Source organism: Notamacropus eugenii, chromosome 1 (genome assembly GCF_028372415.1).
Source record: "Notamacropus eugenii isolate mMacEug1 chromosome 1, mMacEug1.pri_v2, whole genome shotgun sequence".
NCBI lineage: Eukaryota > Metazoa > Chordata > Mammalia > Diprotodontia > Macropodidae > Notamacropus > Notamacropus eugenii.
In genome coordinates, this window is record NC_092872.1 from 588,195,837 (window position 1) to 588,209,836 (window position 14,000).

Sequence of the window (14,000 nt, forward strand, 5' to 3'; positions counted from 1 at the left end):
TCTTTTTATATTTCCAGTGCTTAGCATAATGTCTGGCACAAAGCAGGTGCTCAATAAATAATTGTTTATTGATCGATTACTTATAAAGAAATACTTTGCTAAACACAATAGTAGTGTAGATTCCTATTTAATTTGGCATTTAAAGTCCTTTACAATCTGGCTTTTGTCTACCTTTCTTATTTCACATTATTCTCCTTTCATGTACAGCCTTATTGTTTATTCCCTAGATATATTAAGAAAGTATGCCTGTATGTTCCTGTATACTAGGAACCAAAAATGGGAAGCGTGATAGAAAGTATTTGGATGAAGGTCAAAAGAAGGAGAATTGGAAGTGATTTTGTTATTGAAGTATATTATGGACTTCCTGGACAGAAAAAGGAAATAGATGGGAAGAAGTTTGGGAAACAAATTATAATAGTCTGGCATAGAGGAATGGTATAACAGTGATGGGGAATTTAAATTATTCAGACATCAGCTAGAGCTCTAAGAGTCAAAACTAGAGAGTGATGTGTTTTAGGGAGGATTTTATCCTTTAAAATGCGAAGGAACCAACAAGGAGAAATTCTGTTGCGTGTCTGATCCTTATTAACAGGAAAGAACTGGTTGTTGGGTTGAAAATGGTGGGGAACCCGGGATAAATGATCACTCCATCTTAGGGTTTGTGGTAAAGGTGAGGAAATATAGGCCTAGTTCAATTTGCATTTGGGAAATAAGTTCACAGGAAAGAGAGGATCTCATAGAGTAAAATGCCTCAAAGAAAATCAACTTAAGAGGGAAGGCAATGTTCAATAATGAAATTCTGAAGATATGAAAGGAAACAGTTCCACTTAGTGAGGAAAAGTGGGTTTGGTCTGAAGAGATCGAGGCAGATGCCCAGGGAACTCACCAACCAACTTAGGTTTAACAGAAACATGCAGAAGATAGAAGCATGTCCAGGTTCCAGAAGATGAAAGTAAGAATTTTTAAGTCTCATGAAAATAAAGTCATATGAAGACTACTAAAGTTCAGAATGAGTTGAAGCTGGCTAGAAAAGCTAAGGAAAACAAAAAAGAGGACTTTTTAAAACAGCTATATTGGGAGAAAAGTGGGGATAAAAAGGGGATAGGACATTTGCTTGGGGTTGATCAGAAAACGGCCACTGATAAGAGAGATGAGACAGAAGTGCAAAATTCTTTTGTTTCTATTTTCTCTGCAAAGGAGAGTGATTGACTTTTTCACAAAGACTAACAGGGAGTTGATACCCAAGATCATTAAGGAGAGAGTAAGAGAACCCTTGGCTGTTCTTGATGAATTCAAGACACTTGGCCCAGATGAAGTTTTTCTCTGGTTCCTGAAAGACTGGCAAGATGTGACTACTGAGTTACCAAGTGATATTTGGGAGATCACCGAAAATGTGAAAGGTAAATGTTATCATGATTTTCAGAAAATGAAAGAGAACAGAGTTTGCAAACTACATGCCAGTGGGCCTGATTTCACTTCTTGGGAAAATTCCAAAATGGATGATTACAGAGATGGTTGAATATCTAGAAAGGGAATAAATGGTTACAAAGTGAATCAAGAGCAGATATTCCAAACTAACTTCATTTCCTTTTTTGACAAGATTGTTAAACTTGTAGGGGAGGGAAATTCTGTAGTTATACTTAGATTTTGGCAATACTTTTGATAAAGTATTTCATACTGTTCTTCAGGAGTAAGTGAAGAGATAAGATTGCACAATAATACAATCGAATGTATTAGGAACTGGTTGGATGGCTAAATGGAAGTAGAAAAATAAGAAATTGGTGTGGTGTTTGGGGAAAGGGAAAAAGATGGTTTAAATCAATGGGTTAGCTGTTACTGACAGTGACATTAAACAGGTAGGAGTGGAAGCTGACTAGTTAAGTGAGTTGTTCCTTTGATATTTTTTCACCACCTCAAATTCAACAGATCCCAAACCAAATTTATTATCTCCTACTCCCACACAAGCCATCTCCTTCACATAATTTTCTTGTAACTGTCAATGGAACTATGAATTCCCAAGTTATCCAGGCTCAAAACCTTTGAATCATGTTTGACTCATATCTCTTTCTATCCCCACTTATCCAACCAATCAAAAATTATCTCAATTTTTCCTTCAAAATGTTTCATATCCTTTCTTCCCTCTTCCATTTTCATTGTTACTATTCTATTCCATAGCTTTATCTCCTCTAACCCATATTGTTCTAACAGCCTCTTAGCTTGCCTTAGACTCTAGGCTCCTTCTAACCCTACCTCACATTCATTTTACATCCAGTTGGACTTAGGTAGATTCAGAAATTCTTGATGGTCCCATATAGTGAGAGAACTTTAATGGGTAGAGGTTAGATTGGAAGGTCTCTGCTGGAATGTCCTAGGCTTTCTTGTGCTAGCCAACATTTTTAATCAGTTCTTTGGATAAAGGCATAGATTGCACATTATTAAATTCCAATAGGCTAGAACATTGGATCAGATCTAATCAGATGAAATTTAGTAGAGATAGGCTTGCACTTGGGTTAAAATCAGTTTTAACTATATTATATTTTAACAACTATAAAATGGGAATAGAATGACCAGAAAGCAATTTGAAAAACATTTAGGGACTTTAGTGAACTTCAAACTTCTTTAGACTGTAAACTCCTAGAGGACAGACTATCTTTTTCCTCTTTTTGCATCCCAGTACTTAGCACAGTGCCTGGTGCATAGTAGGTACTTAATGAATGTTTATTGATTGATTGAAATATATTAGTAGTAGGATATGACCAGGAGAAAACCTAATATAATCTGAGGTTGCACTGAGAGGAGTCATGTTCAGAATGAGGTAATAATAGATAGCCCTGGTCAGGGTCACGCTTGGAAAAGTTCTGGGCACCACATTTTAGGAAGGATATTAACAAACTGGAAAGTACCCAGTGAGATGACCTCTGAGGGCCCTTCCAACTCGGAGATTTTTGTGATTCTATAGAATAACCAATTTTATCATATCATTCACTTGCCCAAACCTATTTTATACTGAATCAAGACTAAAATCCTTGACCTTGGTCTATAAAATGGCCCTATTCTACTTATCTAATCTTATTTCCCTAGAAAAGCAACGTGGTATAGTGAATAGAGTACGAGGCTTGGAACCCACAAGACCTGGATGTCAGTTCTGCCTCTGAAGCGTATAAGCTACATGATGCTGTCATTTAATAACAAAGCATCTGTGGGTTGTGATCCATTCTGATAGAAGGAGTTTCCCAAACTGATCCCTTTTATATTCATATGTTTTTTATTGTAGCATCAGCTAAAGCCAGGCTGGTCTCCTCACTAACCCCTAAAATTTCTATGCCTTCTGTCATGTTTCCTTTACCTGGAATATCCTGCTTTTCCTAGTATGTATGTATGTGTGTGTATTTATGTATTTATGTATGTATGTATGTATGTATGTATGTGTGTATACATACGTACATATATATGCACACAAATACAGACACACACACACACACACATATATATATATATATATACATATATATATATTCACAAATCTTCCCTTTTTCTGAAAGGTTGTGAGCAAAGGAAAAATATTGAGGCCAGGGGTATAGGAAAATATAGACAGAAAAATGACAAATATGATCCTGAGATTGTTGAATAGGGCAGGTACCCAGTATAAATAATGGAAGAGAAAGTCAATTAAAAATACCTGAATGATTTAAGTTTAAGTGGAGAGAAGGGAATAACTAGGAACATTCAAAATAAGAGATGAGAGAAGAAGAAACACTTTTCTTATCCTTTCCCTCCAACCTATGGTGGACTTGGATGCTGGTAGTGGATGGATTTAAAGGCTAGTGAAAATTAAACAAACAAAAAGAGGTTGCTTACGTACCCTAGGAGGCATGAAATGAAAAGGACAGTTGCAAAATAGAGGAAATCAATATACATTTCTTCAGAGCTTTGTTTCATTTTGTCATTGTGTCCACAGAACACTGCTTGGTGCCTTGCACATAGTAGTTGGTGAAAAAATCTTTGTTAGATTGGATTGGATCTAACTGGATTTATAATTTGCTTCCCCAAGTATCCCACAATTATCATGCTACTTCTTTATAGTATTGCTTCTATCGTTATTCCTTGTCTTTTTCTAATTCTTTTCAAGGAAATGTGCTTCAGAAGAGATCTTAAGCTTATTTCTATTTCTTTATCTTCCTACTTTCAACAGTTGAGAAATAAAAGAAATTCAAGGAAGCAGATAAAGGTGAAAGTCACCCACATTTTACTTTGACTCCAAGGATCATTCAAAATCCTATTAGTATTGTAGCAGGAGCTCCTCTTAAATGGTAGGACAATGACTGCAAATATTGCTATGGCTCTTCCTCCTGTGTTACAAGCTCTGGCCTTTCTACTTCCCCTCTCTAGGCTTGGTAGGGGCCCAGACGTTGTTACCAGGCAACAGCTTCCTGACTTTGAACTGATGGGAGATTGATGAGGAACTTGCTCCTTTCAACTTGAAACGAAGGCTGGTATAGGGGTGAGTGGGCAGGGGAAGAGAAAAGCAGTAGACTTTCAGTTCTTCTGGTTAAGAGTTTGTGACAATTCAAAATGGGAACCGCACCCTAAATAAAAGGAAAAAACAAAACCTAATAGTAGAGAGCCTAAGTATTGGTATAATCTAGTTCCCAGATGTAGAGAATTATAGTTCTTATAGTACCATTTTATCACCTGAGCAACCTGAATTCAGGGTACTTTGAATCAACATTCACTCAAAACCACAATCCCCAAAACTCCCCTCAATGTTTTCGTTTTTCTTTTCTCTAGTCATCCAGTACTGCATTGGTTCAAAGCGATGTCATTTGATGAAATAGCATAGTAAGAAGAGGGATAATAGAATATTTTCTCCATAAGTCTAGGGAATACTTTTCCAAAAATGCACATGCCATTATTTGAGAGAATAAGCATGAATAGAGATAATAAATTCCACATGAATGGGGAATGTGCATGAGCAGGGCACAAATGGATAATGCCAACTCACATCTCTGAAACTCTATGAAAACAAGTATTTTCTGGTGATGTCACTTTACTCTCCTCATGGCCTGTCTGCTGATGATGAAATTTTCATTAGACTTGTTGCTCCACTGCTCCCTATTGGTCTTGTGGTAAAGGCTTACCCACCAGCCCATTGTTCTGATGGTCTAATGGCATTTCCACTTCCATTGCTATGATGGCCTTGTGGTGACTACTGGGCACACAGTCTCAGCTGAGTATTGCTTCGGTTGCTGCAAGGTGTATAGACTCTGCTGGACTTTTCTCCCTACTACATACTCCTAGTCTCATAACTTCAGAGCCATGCAAGCCATTTCAAGTCAACAAGCATTTATCAGGCAATTACTATATTCCAGTCACCATGCTAAGTGATAGGAATATAAACACAAAGAACAAAAAAATTACAGCCCCTTCTTTAAATGAATTTACATTCAAACATGGGAAGACAATGCAGAAAATGTAGTGGAAATGGGACTGAGGAAGTGAAATTGGAAAGGAGGGGGTAGAGTTCAGAGAATGAAGGTTGGGTAGTCTGGGCCCTTTTTCAAAATGAAAGATACCTACCTGAGCAGGGAATCACCAACTACTACTTTTCTTTCTTCTTTCTGGATGATCTCTCACTTGATAACTTTTGTGGCTCATTCTTTGGAGGGCAAACAACTTCTTGTTCCTCAGATTATCCAACTTTCCCTTTATTAAGATTCTCAAATCTGTTCCTAAACTCTATAAGAATACCTGTTCTTTACTTTCTTTTCTGTGTAACATTTTCCATCATTCTAAGAAGGATAAAGTCTCTCCTATTCCACCTCTGTCTTGATATCCAGTTTGATTTAGTACAGTGGTGTTAGACCTCAGACTGGTCAGGGCAGGCTCATAGCAATTTAGTCATAGTTATCCCAGCTAGAGGACAAAAGTCAGGCAGAATGCTCACTTTTTAAAAATTTTTTCAATTTCTGTGGAGATCAAAATCCTCTATTACAAATAACCATCAACTCTAATGGAGATCGAAGCCCTTGGTTACAGATAACAATGGAATTTAGGGTTATATATTCCTAAGCTCTTCTCTGGTTTAATATATACGAATTTGATCCAAAACCAAAGGTAGGAAGAAATCAAAGATCATTGTTCTCTGCCCATCTTGCCTTGTTTCCTTCCTTTATTATCACAAAGGACTGGAGCTGAAAGAGACCTTGGAGATCATCTAATCCAACCCTCTCATTTAACAGATGAGACCCAGAAAAGTTATTAAATGATTAGTCTTAGATCATACAGGTAATAGATGACAAAGGTGGAACTTGAACCAGGCCCTCTGATGCCCCATCCAATGCTTTTTCTCTCTGTACTACCCTGCCTCTAAGCAGATCTATCAGCAGCAAAGCCTATTTGCTTTCATGCAAACAAAGCAGAGCCTGGCAAAGGCTTAATAAGTGTTTAATAAATGCTTACTGACTGACTTCTATATTTTGAAGAATGGAAAATACCATATTAATAAAATAGTGACAGACCCTACCTTTTTGAGTAGGGCAAAGTGAGGTGTGCCAAGTATTTTTTTTTTATTTTAAAACCCAGAGATTTAGAAAGTAAGTCCCTAAGGGTGGCAGATGAGCCACGAACCCAAGACTTTTGTGGGTTAATAAAAAAGTAGAGTCTATGGACTAAGGGAGAGAGAGCCAACAAAGTGTCTATTGGTACTTGGTCTATTGTCATCCAATTAGTAAATTAGGAACCTAGTAAGAGAATTACCATCAGGTTGAACAAGGTTTTGAGTAGGTAGAGAAACTCAGAGCCAAAGAACATCCTATGCCAGTTGCCAGCAACATTGAAAGAACCAGGCTCACTGGAGGGAGTATAGTCTATACTAAGACAGTTTCATGGTCTCTAGACAAGAAGGCATCTGGTTGCTAAACTAGGGCCACAGGTAAAAGAAGTCAACTATAAATAAGTTCCCATCATACAAGTGACTAGAGAAATTGCTTGAAACCCATCAGAACAGAAAGGATGGGTCAAAAGATAAGAGAATGATTCTCATACTAAATCTTCAAGATCACCAGAAAAAGGAGAAAGATGTGGAAAGCTGAGGCAGAAGGTCTAAAAACTATGGGAACAGGGGATGTGAGTAGGCTGAGAATTTCTTGGAGAAGGCCAAAGATCTTTTTTGTTTGAGTAGCTGGGGTAAAGACTACTTGAATCTGAGAACAGAAAATGGAGAAGATACCCCCTGGAGAGATTACAGAGAGGGGCAAATCTATTTTGACTCGAGTTTTCTGTACCCAGGGGTAAGGGTTGCAGAAGTATTATCTAGAAAAACCTGAAATTTAGAGCTAGCCTAATTTATTTTCTAAAGACCAAAAAATGAGATATATTTAGTTTAGACAATGGACTGTCTAACAAAAATTAGGGAACCAGAAGAGAAGGGAAATAAAGAACAAGATTGCTTGAAAAGATTATTGTCAACTTTACAAGTGTACCTTTTGATTATGGTCATAGACTGCATACTTGTGAACACATTATAGCCTTCCTTTAGTGGAGTGAAAGATACTTGTGGGCAGAAAACCCTTTTATTTTTGTCTATGTATCCCAGCAGCTGGGGCAGCGTTATGCTCAGGCACTTAATATTAACTTGTGTTGAATTGAACTTAATTGGGTCTCAGTTTCCTCATACAGAAAGAAAATAGTATTATTTAGTTTGCCTTTCTTCTGGGGTTGCTGTGAGGATGCCTTTGTAAACCTTAAATTGCTTAAAAATAGGAGCTGTTATTATTCCTTATCAAAGAAGGAGAGCTCTGGAACTGTTAGAGAGGCAGAACCCAGGACAGTGAAAGCCAGTGTCAGCTAGTAATTTAGATCTCTTTCCCTGGCATAATTTTCTTTGTAGGTGGTCAAACAAAATCAAGAGTAGAGCCCAAGTACAAGATGATGATGATGAGGGACAGGCTTAGGTTTTTCCCCCATTTAAAAGTAATTGATAGAAAACACAGAATAACTCCTTAAGTCCACGTGCATACCTTTTTTGCAATATTTTCTCGGTTTTGTTTGTTTTGTACTCCCTCATCTTAGCAGACTTTATAGGACTGTAGGGTAAAAAAGCCCAAAATGTTTAAGCGTGATTTACTCAATATTTCTAACCAACAGAAGTTGCATAGAAAAAGGTCAGTATTTCTCATTGTCATGGATTCTTAAATATTACTTCTAAATGAGGCTGACGATTTACCAAAAGGAAAAAGAAGCCTAATGACTTTCCCTAGGAGCATTCTTTCTTTTATGACATACTCAGAGCTTTCTCTAGAATGTTGGATGTTGTTGTTTGTCCTTTGTTTTTGAAGAGGACAATGACATCAGTGGGATGATGTCTTGACTTGCCCATGAATTGGATTTAAGTGGGGCAGAGTTGCACAGTTGTCTGCTTCACTTTCTGCTAGAGTCACTGAAGTCCAGTGACAAGACAAAAGTCAGAACAACTGTTAGTGGCCCTCTATGCGGTGGTTGACCTTGGCATCTTTGATTCCTGACCAAGCTAAGCACTCCACAGTGCCTCCTTCAGGCATCTTTGTGGCCATTGGAACAAATTGTTTTCATCTTCCCATTCCACCTGGGGAAGTCTTCACATGCTTGGAGTAGACACTCCTTAACTCACTTGACAGGTTTGAGGCTCATTGCTACTCTCAACTTGAAGATTTACTGTGGTGTGGCCACTGCACATGCCACAACTCCTTGGACCCATAGGTGTGAATTTAGTGCCAGGTAGACATCAGAGATGGATAAGCAGCCCTCAAAAGGGCTTGGCCAGCCCTCACAAAGGTGCTAGTCCTTCAGGTAGCAGTAGGGGAGAGGGGATGGCAAATCATAACTTGTTCCTTCTCCTCCATTTTCATGCAAATATAATAGGGGAAGCTTTTCTAAATGGGAGTTCTCCATGGTGACTTTCTACCCATAGTGATGAGGCAGAGGAGCTTCTGTTCACTGGAGAAAGTTCCTGTATATTGGACACCCAGTGGATCTTGATAATAATTATGAGTACTGTGTTGGACAGTGCAACTTGAGAAAAAGATGAAAAGGGATGGGGGAACTATGGATTAAAGAAAAAGGAAGAAAAGAGATAGGCATGAAAAAGTAATTGGGTTCAGTGTTCAAGGAATCCAAATGCATTCCTGAGATCCAGAAGACTAAAAGAGGTCTCATGACCAAACCGACTGGGTATATTACAAATTCATATTATCCAACCTCAGTGGGGTTCTCATATCATTAAGTCAGTCTTTTAATCCTCCTTAATTGATTCCTTATCTCCATTCTCACAGAAGTCTTTCCAAACCTTCTCTTCCCTGCTCAAATCCCTCACTTTCTCTGCCTTCCTGTTTCTCAGTTGGGGAACGAACTTCATACTTTCCTGAAAAAAATAGAGGTTATTCAATGTGAACTTCCTCTACTTCTGTTTTCTTCATGTTCTCCCATTAGATTATGAACTTCTCAAGGGCAATGGCCATCTTTTCTCTTTCTTTGTATCCCCAACATTTAGCACAGTGCTTGGCATATATTAGGCACTTAATAAATGTTTAATGACTGACTAAAAACTCCTTAAAATCATCTCCCACTCTCTCCCCTCCTTACCCAGTTTTTGACAAATGTGACTTTTCTCTTTGATGAGCTCAACCTCTCTATATGTGTAGATGTAGAATTCCTTTCCCCTTCTCCAGAAGATTATATCTTCAATCATACCCCCTCAAATTGTCAACTTCTACTCCACCTACTGGTTCTTTTCCTACTACCTTCAAATATGACCAAAACTCCCCCATCCTAAAAAAAAACCTGACAACAACAACAAAAATAACCAAAACCCTTTATTAGACCCTACCATCTCCTCAAGCTATCATTCCATATCTTTCTTTTCTTTTTCAGCTAACCTTGAAAAAGCTTTGAGCAATCATTAACTTCACTTCCTCTCATCTCACTAACGCCACAGACTGGCAATTTGGTGATTGATGTTATCACTTAATTGAATTGCTATCTTCTTCGAAGTTATCAAATGATCTCTTTTGCCAAAAACTGAAGAATTTGCCTCACTCCTCATCCTTTCAACCTATCTGCTGCATTTGGCACTGTTGATTACCTACTCTTCCTGGATATTCTCCCCTCTCTGGCTTGTTATGACACTATGCTGTCCTGGTTCTCCTCCTTGTCTGATAATTCCTTCTTTATCTCCTTTACTGGTTCATCATCCATATCAGAATTCCTAATCAGGAGTTCTCCAGGATTCTTATCTCTGCTTCCACTATTCTCTTGTCAGCTTCCATAGTTTAACTATCTCTGTACAGATGACGTACAAATCTATACATCCAGCTTCGGTCTCTCTCCTGAGCTTCATTTCCAAATTGCCTATTGGAAATTTCAAAACTGCTATCCCAGAGACATCTCAATCTTAACATATCCAAAAATGAATTCATTATGTTTCACTCTAAGCATTCCCCTCTTCCAAACTTTTCTATTCTTGTCAGACACCACCATCCTTTCAGTCTCCCAGGTTGGAAACTTTATCATTATCTTTGACTCCTCAATCTTTTTCATTCCACACATCTAATTAGTTGCCAAAATGTGCTATTTCTTCCTCCACAGTATCTTTTTTGATTTTGTCTCTCCAGTTACTTATCTGTCATGTTAGTTCAGACTCTCATCACCTCTCACCTATATTATTGCAACAGCCTCCTAATGTGATTCCCTGCTTAAAATCTCTCACCACTTTGGTACTCCTATACATTATTCTATAAGTAATTTTCCTTAAACATGGATCTGATGGTGTGATTCCTCTACTCAGCAAACTCCAGTGGCTTCCTATGGTATCTATGATGGTACTTATATTTTTTAGTTTAAATCCCTTCTTGATTTATTATTGAAGACTCATTGAACATTATCCCTCTCTCATATTCTGAAATCTCACCAACCTGACCATGCTCTACACAGGACCCTCCTCTGTCTCTGGTCTCCTTGTTTTGTACTGGCCTTCACTGTTCCTGGAATGCACTTCCTTCATAGAGTCTCTGTCTTCCTTTAAGACACAACTTCAACATCATCTTCTTTCTGCATTGTCTTTACTGATTCCTCCAAATGCTAATGGCCTCCCTTCCAAACAAACTTTTACTTAATTCCTATCTATCTATCTATCTATCTATCTATCTATCTATCTATCTGTCTGTCTGTCTGTCTGTCTGTCTGTCTGTCTGTCTGTCTGTCTGTCTATGCATGTGCATCTATGTAACACATGTATTAACTTTATATTTATTGCATATATATCTTCAGTATGACCTTGTCTTCTTCAGTAGAATGTAAGCTTGCTGAGAATAGCGATTGTTTCATTAATCCCACATCCCCAGCACTACAAATGCTCAACTGATGCGATAAGATAAAGGTAAGTTATAGAGTTTGGTCACAGTAGAGAAACAAGGGAATAGGTAGATTAATATAAGTAGACATGATTTTTTGAGCCTTAGAATCCTAATGATACTGTAGCCAAGCCAAGAGGATTCAATAGATTTGAGTATGTTTTGAGGTTAACAGATCTCTGTTCTGGATACTGAGAACATGCTGAAAGAAGGGAAATGACCGACCATTTCTATACTCTATCTACTGAGGTATGATTTCCCCATTTCCTAAGAAATTTTTTTCCAGGAGATTTTTATCCCATCTACCACCTCAAATAGTATTATAATTATTTTCACCCATTTGTATGAAGGGCAAAGAATCTTTCTATTGTTTGATTTCTCCTATTATTTACATTGTTTTTTATATCTTATGCTATTAGATTGATGATATGCTTTGGTAATAAAGAGCTATATTGTGCCCCTAGGGGCTTAACTTATTATTTTTATAAGTGATTACCCCCAAAGTATCACATTGGAACTAGGAAAAAGTAGTAAGAGACTACAGATCCAGAGTTCCCAGAGACTTCAGGAGTCCTGTTACATAAGTGAAATCAGGTTAACATCTGTCAATGGCACTCTTGAAGTCATAAAAGTGCAATGAAATTTTTTAAAGTATGGTAATGATGAAGAGTGGTACCAACTATTCTGTTTTGAGAATGATGAGGGGATTGTGTGGGTTAATTCTCATGGTCTGGGTCTTTTTTAAATGCTATTCGATAGATTTACCTGCTACTCCACCATCAGCTACCTCTGTTTATCTGCCTATTTTTGAATCCTACAAATCTTTAGCTTAGGTTATCCTCATGTGCCATGCCCTAGGGATGGCTCTCTGCATTTCCGTGACATGGAGCTGGGGAAATTACTTGAACTTATATTGAATTGAATTGTTAAAAAATGTGGGGAATAAGATTGGAGAAGAAAACTGATTTTTTGAAGACGAATTTTTCAAGAAACTTTTAAATTGGAGTCAGAAGAATTGTGTTTTGGGTTGAACTAATGAAAAATACACATATGGGTCCATATATATCCTTAAGTCTGCCATAGTTTTTTACCCTTTGTCTCCTAGATTCTGCCATTGGGATTTTGGAACTGTCTCTGCTTCTTAATGTTCATATTCCTAAAGTCCTAACTGAATTTACTAAGCTAGCCCTAAGGTACCCCATCCATTCTATAAAAGTCTTCTTAAGGTCTTCTCTCTTTTTTTCTGCTATTTTAGGGCTTTTCCACTGATGTTCTTCCTGCCATATTTATTACTAAGAAGAAGTGTCACCTCCTTGTCCATTATTCTTAATTTTTCTTGCCCCCTTCCGAGAAAGGAGTTGATTGTGATACACTGACTTTTAGTTTTGTAGTCTAACCTCTACCCATCCCAGTGTTACAATTACAGATAGGACCGTAATCCATGAGGGCACCAAGTAAGGAGTGAAGAACCTACTTTTTACTATGACCTCAAGAATCATCCACATCTCTATCAACAGGAACAGGAGCTTCATCTTCCTGAGCAGTAGTGCCTTGACCCCTACTGCTCTTTCTCCTTCCAGTAGCACAGGCAGGCAGACAAGAGACTGGCCCACAGGTTTTTCTTCCCCAAGTCTGTGGGGTCTAGGCATGTTGCTAAGCAACCATTTCCTGGCTTCTGGGCCAATGAGATGCCAGGAAGGTGCTGTCCACCCAGAATCGAAGGCACTGCTTGGGTTGTGAAGCTGCCATACTTTGCTGCTCCTCTAACTGTAGTGGGTGGAAGGGTCAGAGGTAGGCAATATCTTGTGAGTGATGCCCTGTATAGCCAGACCCCAGGGCTTCCATTAACCTGGTTTCTATTAGCTAATGGAAATTCCTTTTTTTTAAAATATAGGGATGTTCACCACCAGTAAAAGCTGGGAAAACAACAAAGAATACTAGACATGCTGGAGTTAGAAGACTTGGTTTCAGATCATGACTTTGCCCCTCACTACTTGTGTGACCTTAGGAAAATTACTTAACCCCTCTGGGTCTTACTTATTTGTAAATTTAGGGAAAAGGTTAGACTGAATACTCTTTAAAGCCCCTTTTCAGTTAATAATCTAGGATCCTATGATACTGTGATCTGAACACACGCCTCAATCCATCCTATCTGAGTTAGATGAGGAGAGTAGACTGTGTCCTTCTGACTCTTTTCTAGGTGGAAACTTTTATCCTCTTCTATAAGTTGCTCATTTGCTGAGGTGTCCCTGGAACAAAGGATAATGAAGTCAAAGCCAAAAATAACTGTGCCTGACAGTCAGCTGGACATTTTAGGCAGCATTAGGGTGCCCTTAGTGAACAGAAATTAAAAAAATGAATATAGATATGTGTGTATGTATATGCATTCATATACATATCATATATATGTATCTGCACATCATATATGTATATATATTTAGTGCAAGTGGAGCACTATTCTTTTTTTAGACTCATATTCTCTGATTTTTAAAATTTACATTTTTTCCCCAATTACATGTAAAAACATTCATTTTTTGAAATTTGAGTTCTAAATTCTCTCCCTTCCTCCCCCCTCCTTGAGAAGGCAAGCAATTTGATATAAATTATACATGTGCA

General features: G+C 37.9%; 1 protein-coding gene across 5 annotated transcripts in view; it reads right to left on the reverse strand.

The window, feature by feature from the left end:
* Nucleotides 1-13,048, reverse strand: part of SEL1L2 (SEL1L2 adaptor subunit of SYVN1 ubiquitin ligase) — a 172,514-nt gene extending 159,466 nt beyond the window's left edge. For 4 of the 5 annotated variants that reach the window (XM_072634487.1, XM_072634483.1, XM_072634482.1 and 1 more), the window contains exon 1: nt 12,859-13,048. In XM_072634487.1, the coding sequence (XP_072490588.1) occupies nt 12,859-13,033 (175 nt within the window). In that variant the 5' untranslated portion in view covers nt 13,034-13,048. Of the gene's footprint in view, nt 1-4,243; nt 4,587-12,858 lie in introns of all 5 variants that reach the window. The other variant, XM_072634484.1, reaches the window with a different exon arrangement.
* Between the last annotated feature and the right edge of the window lie 952 nt (nt 13,049-14,000).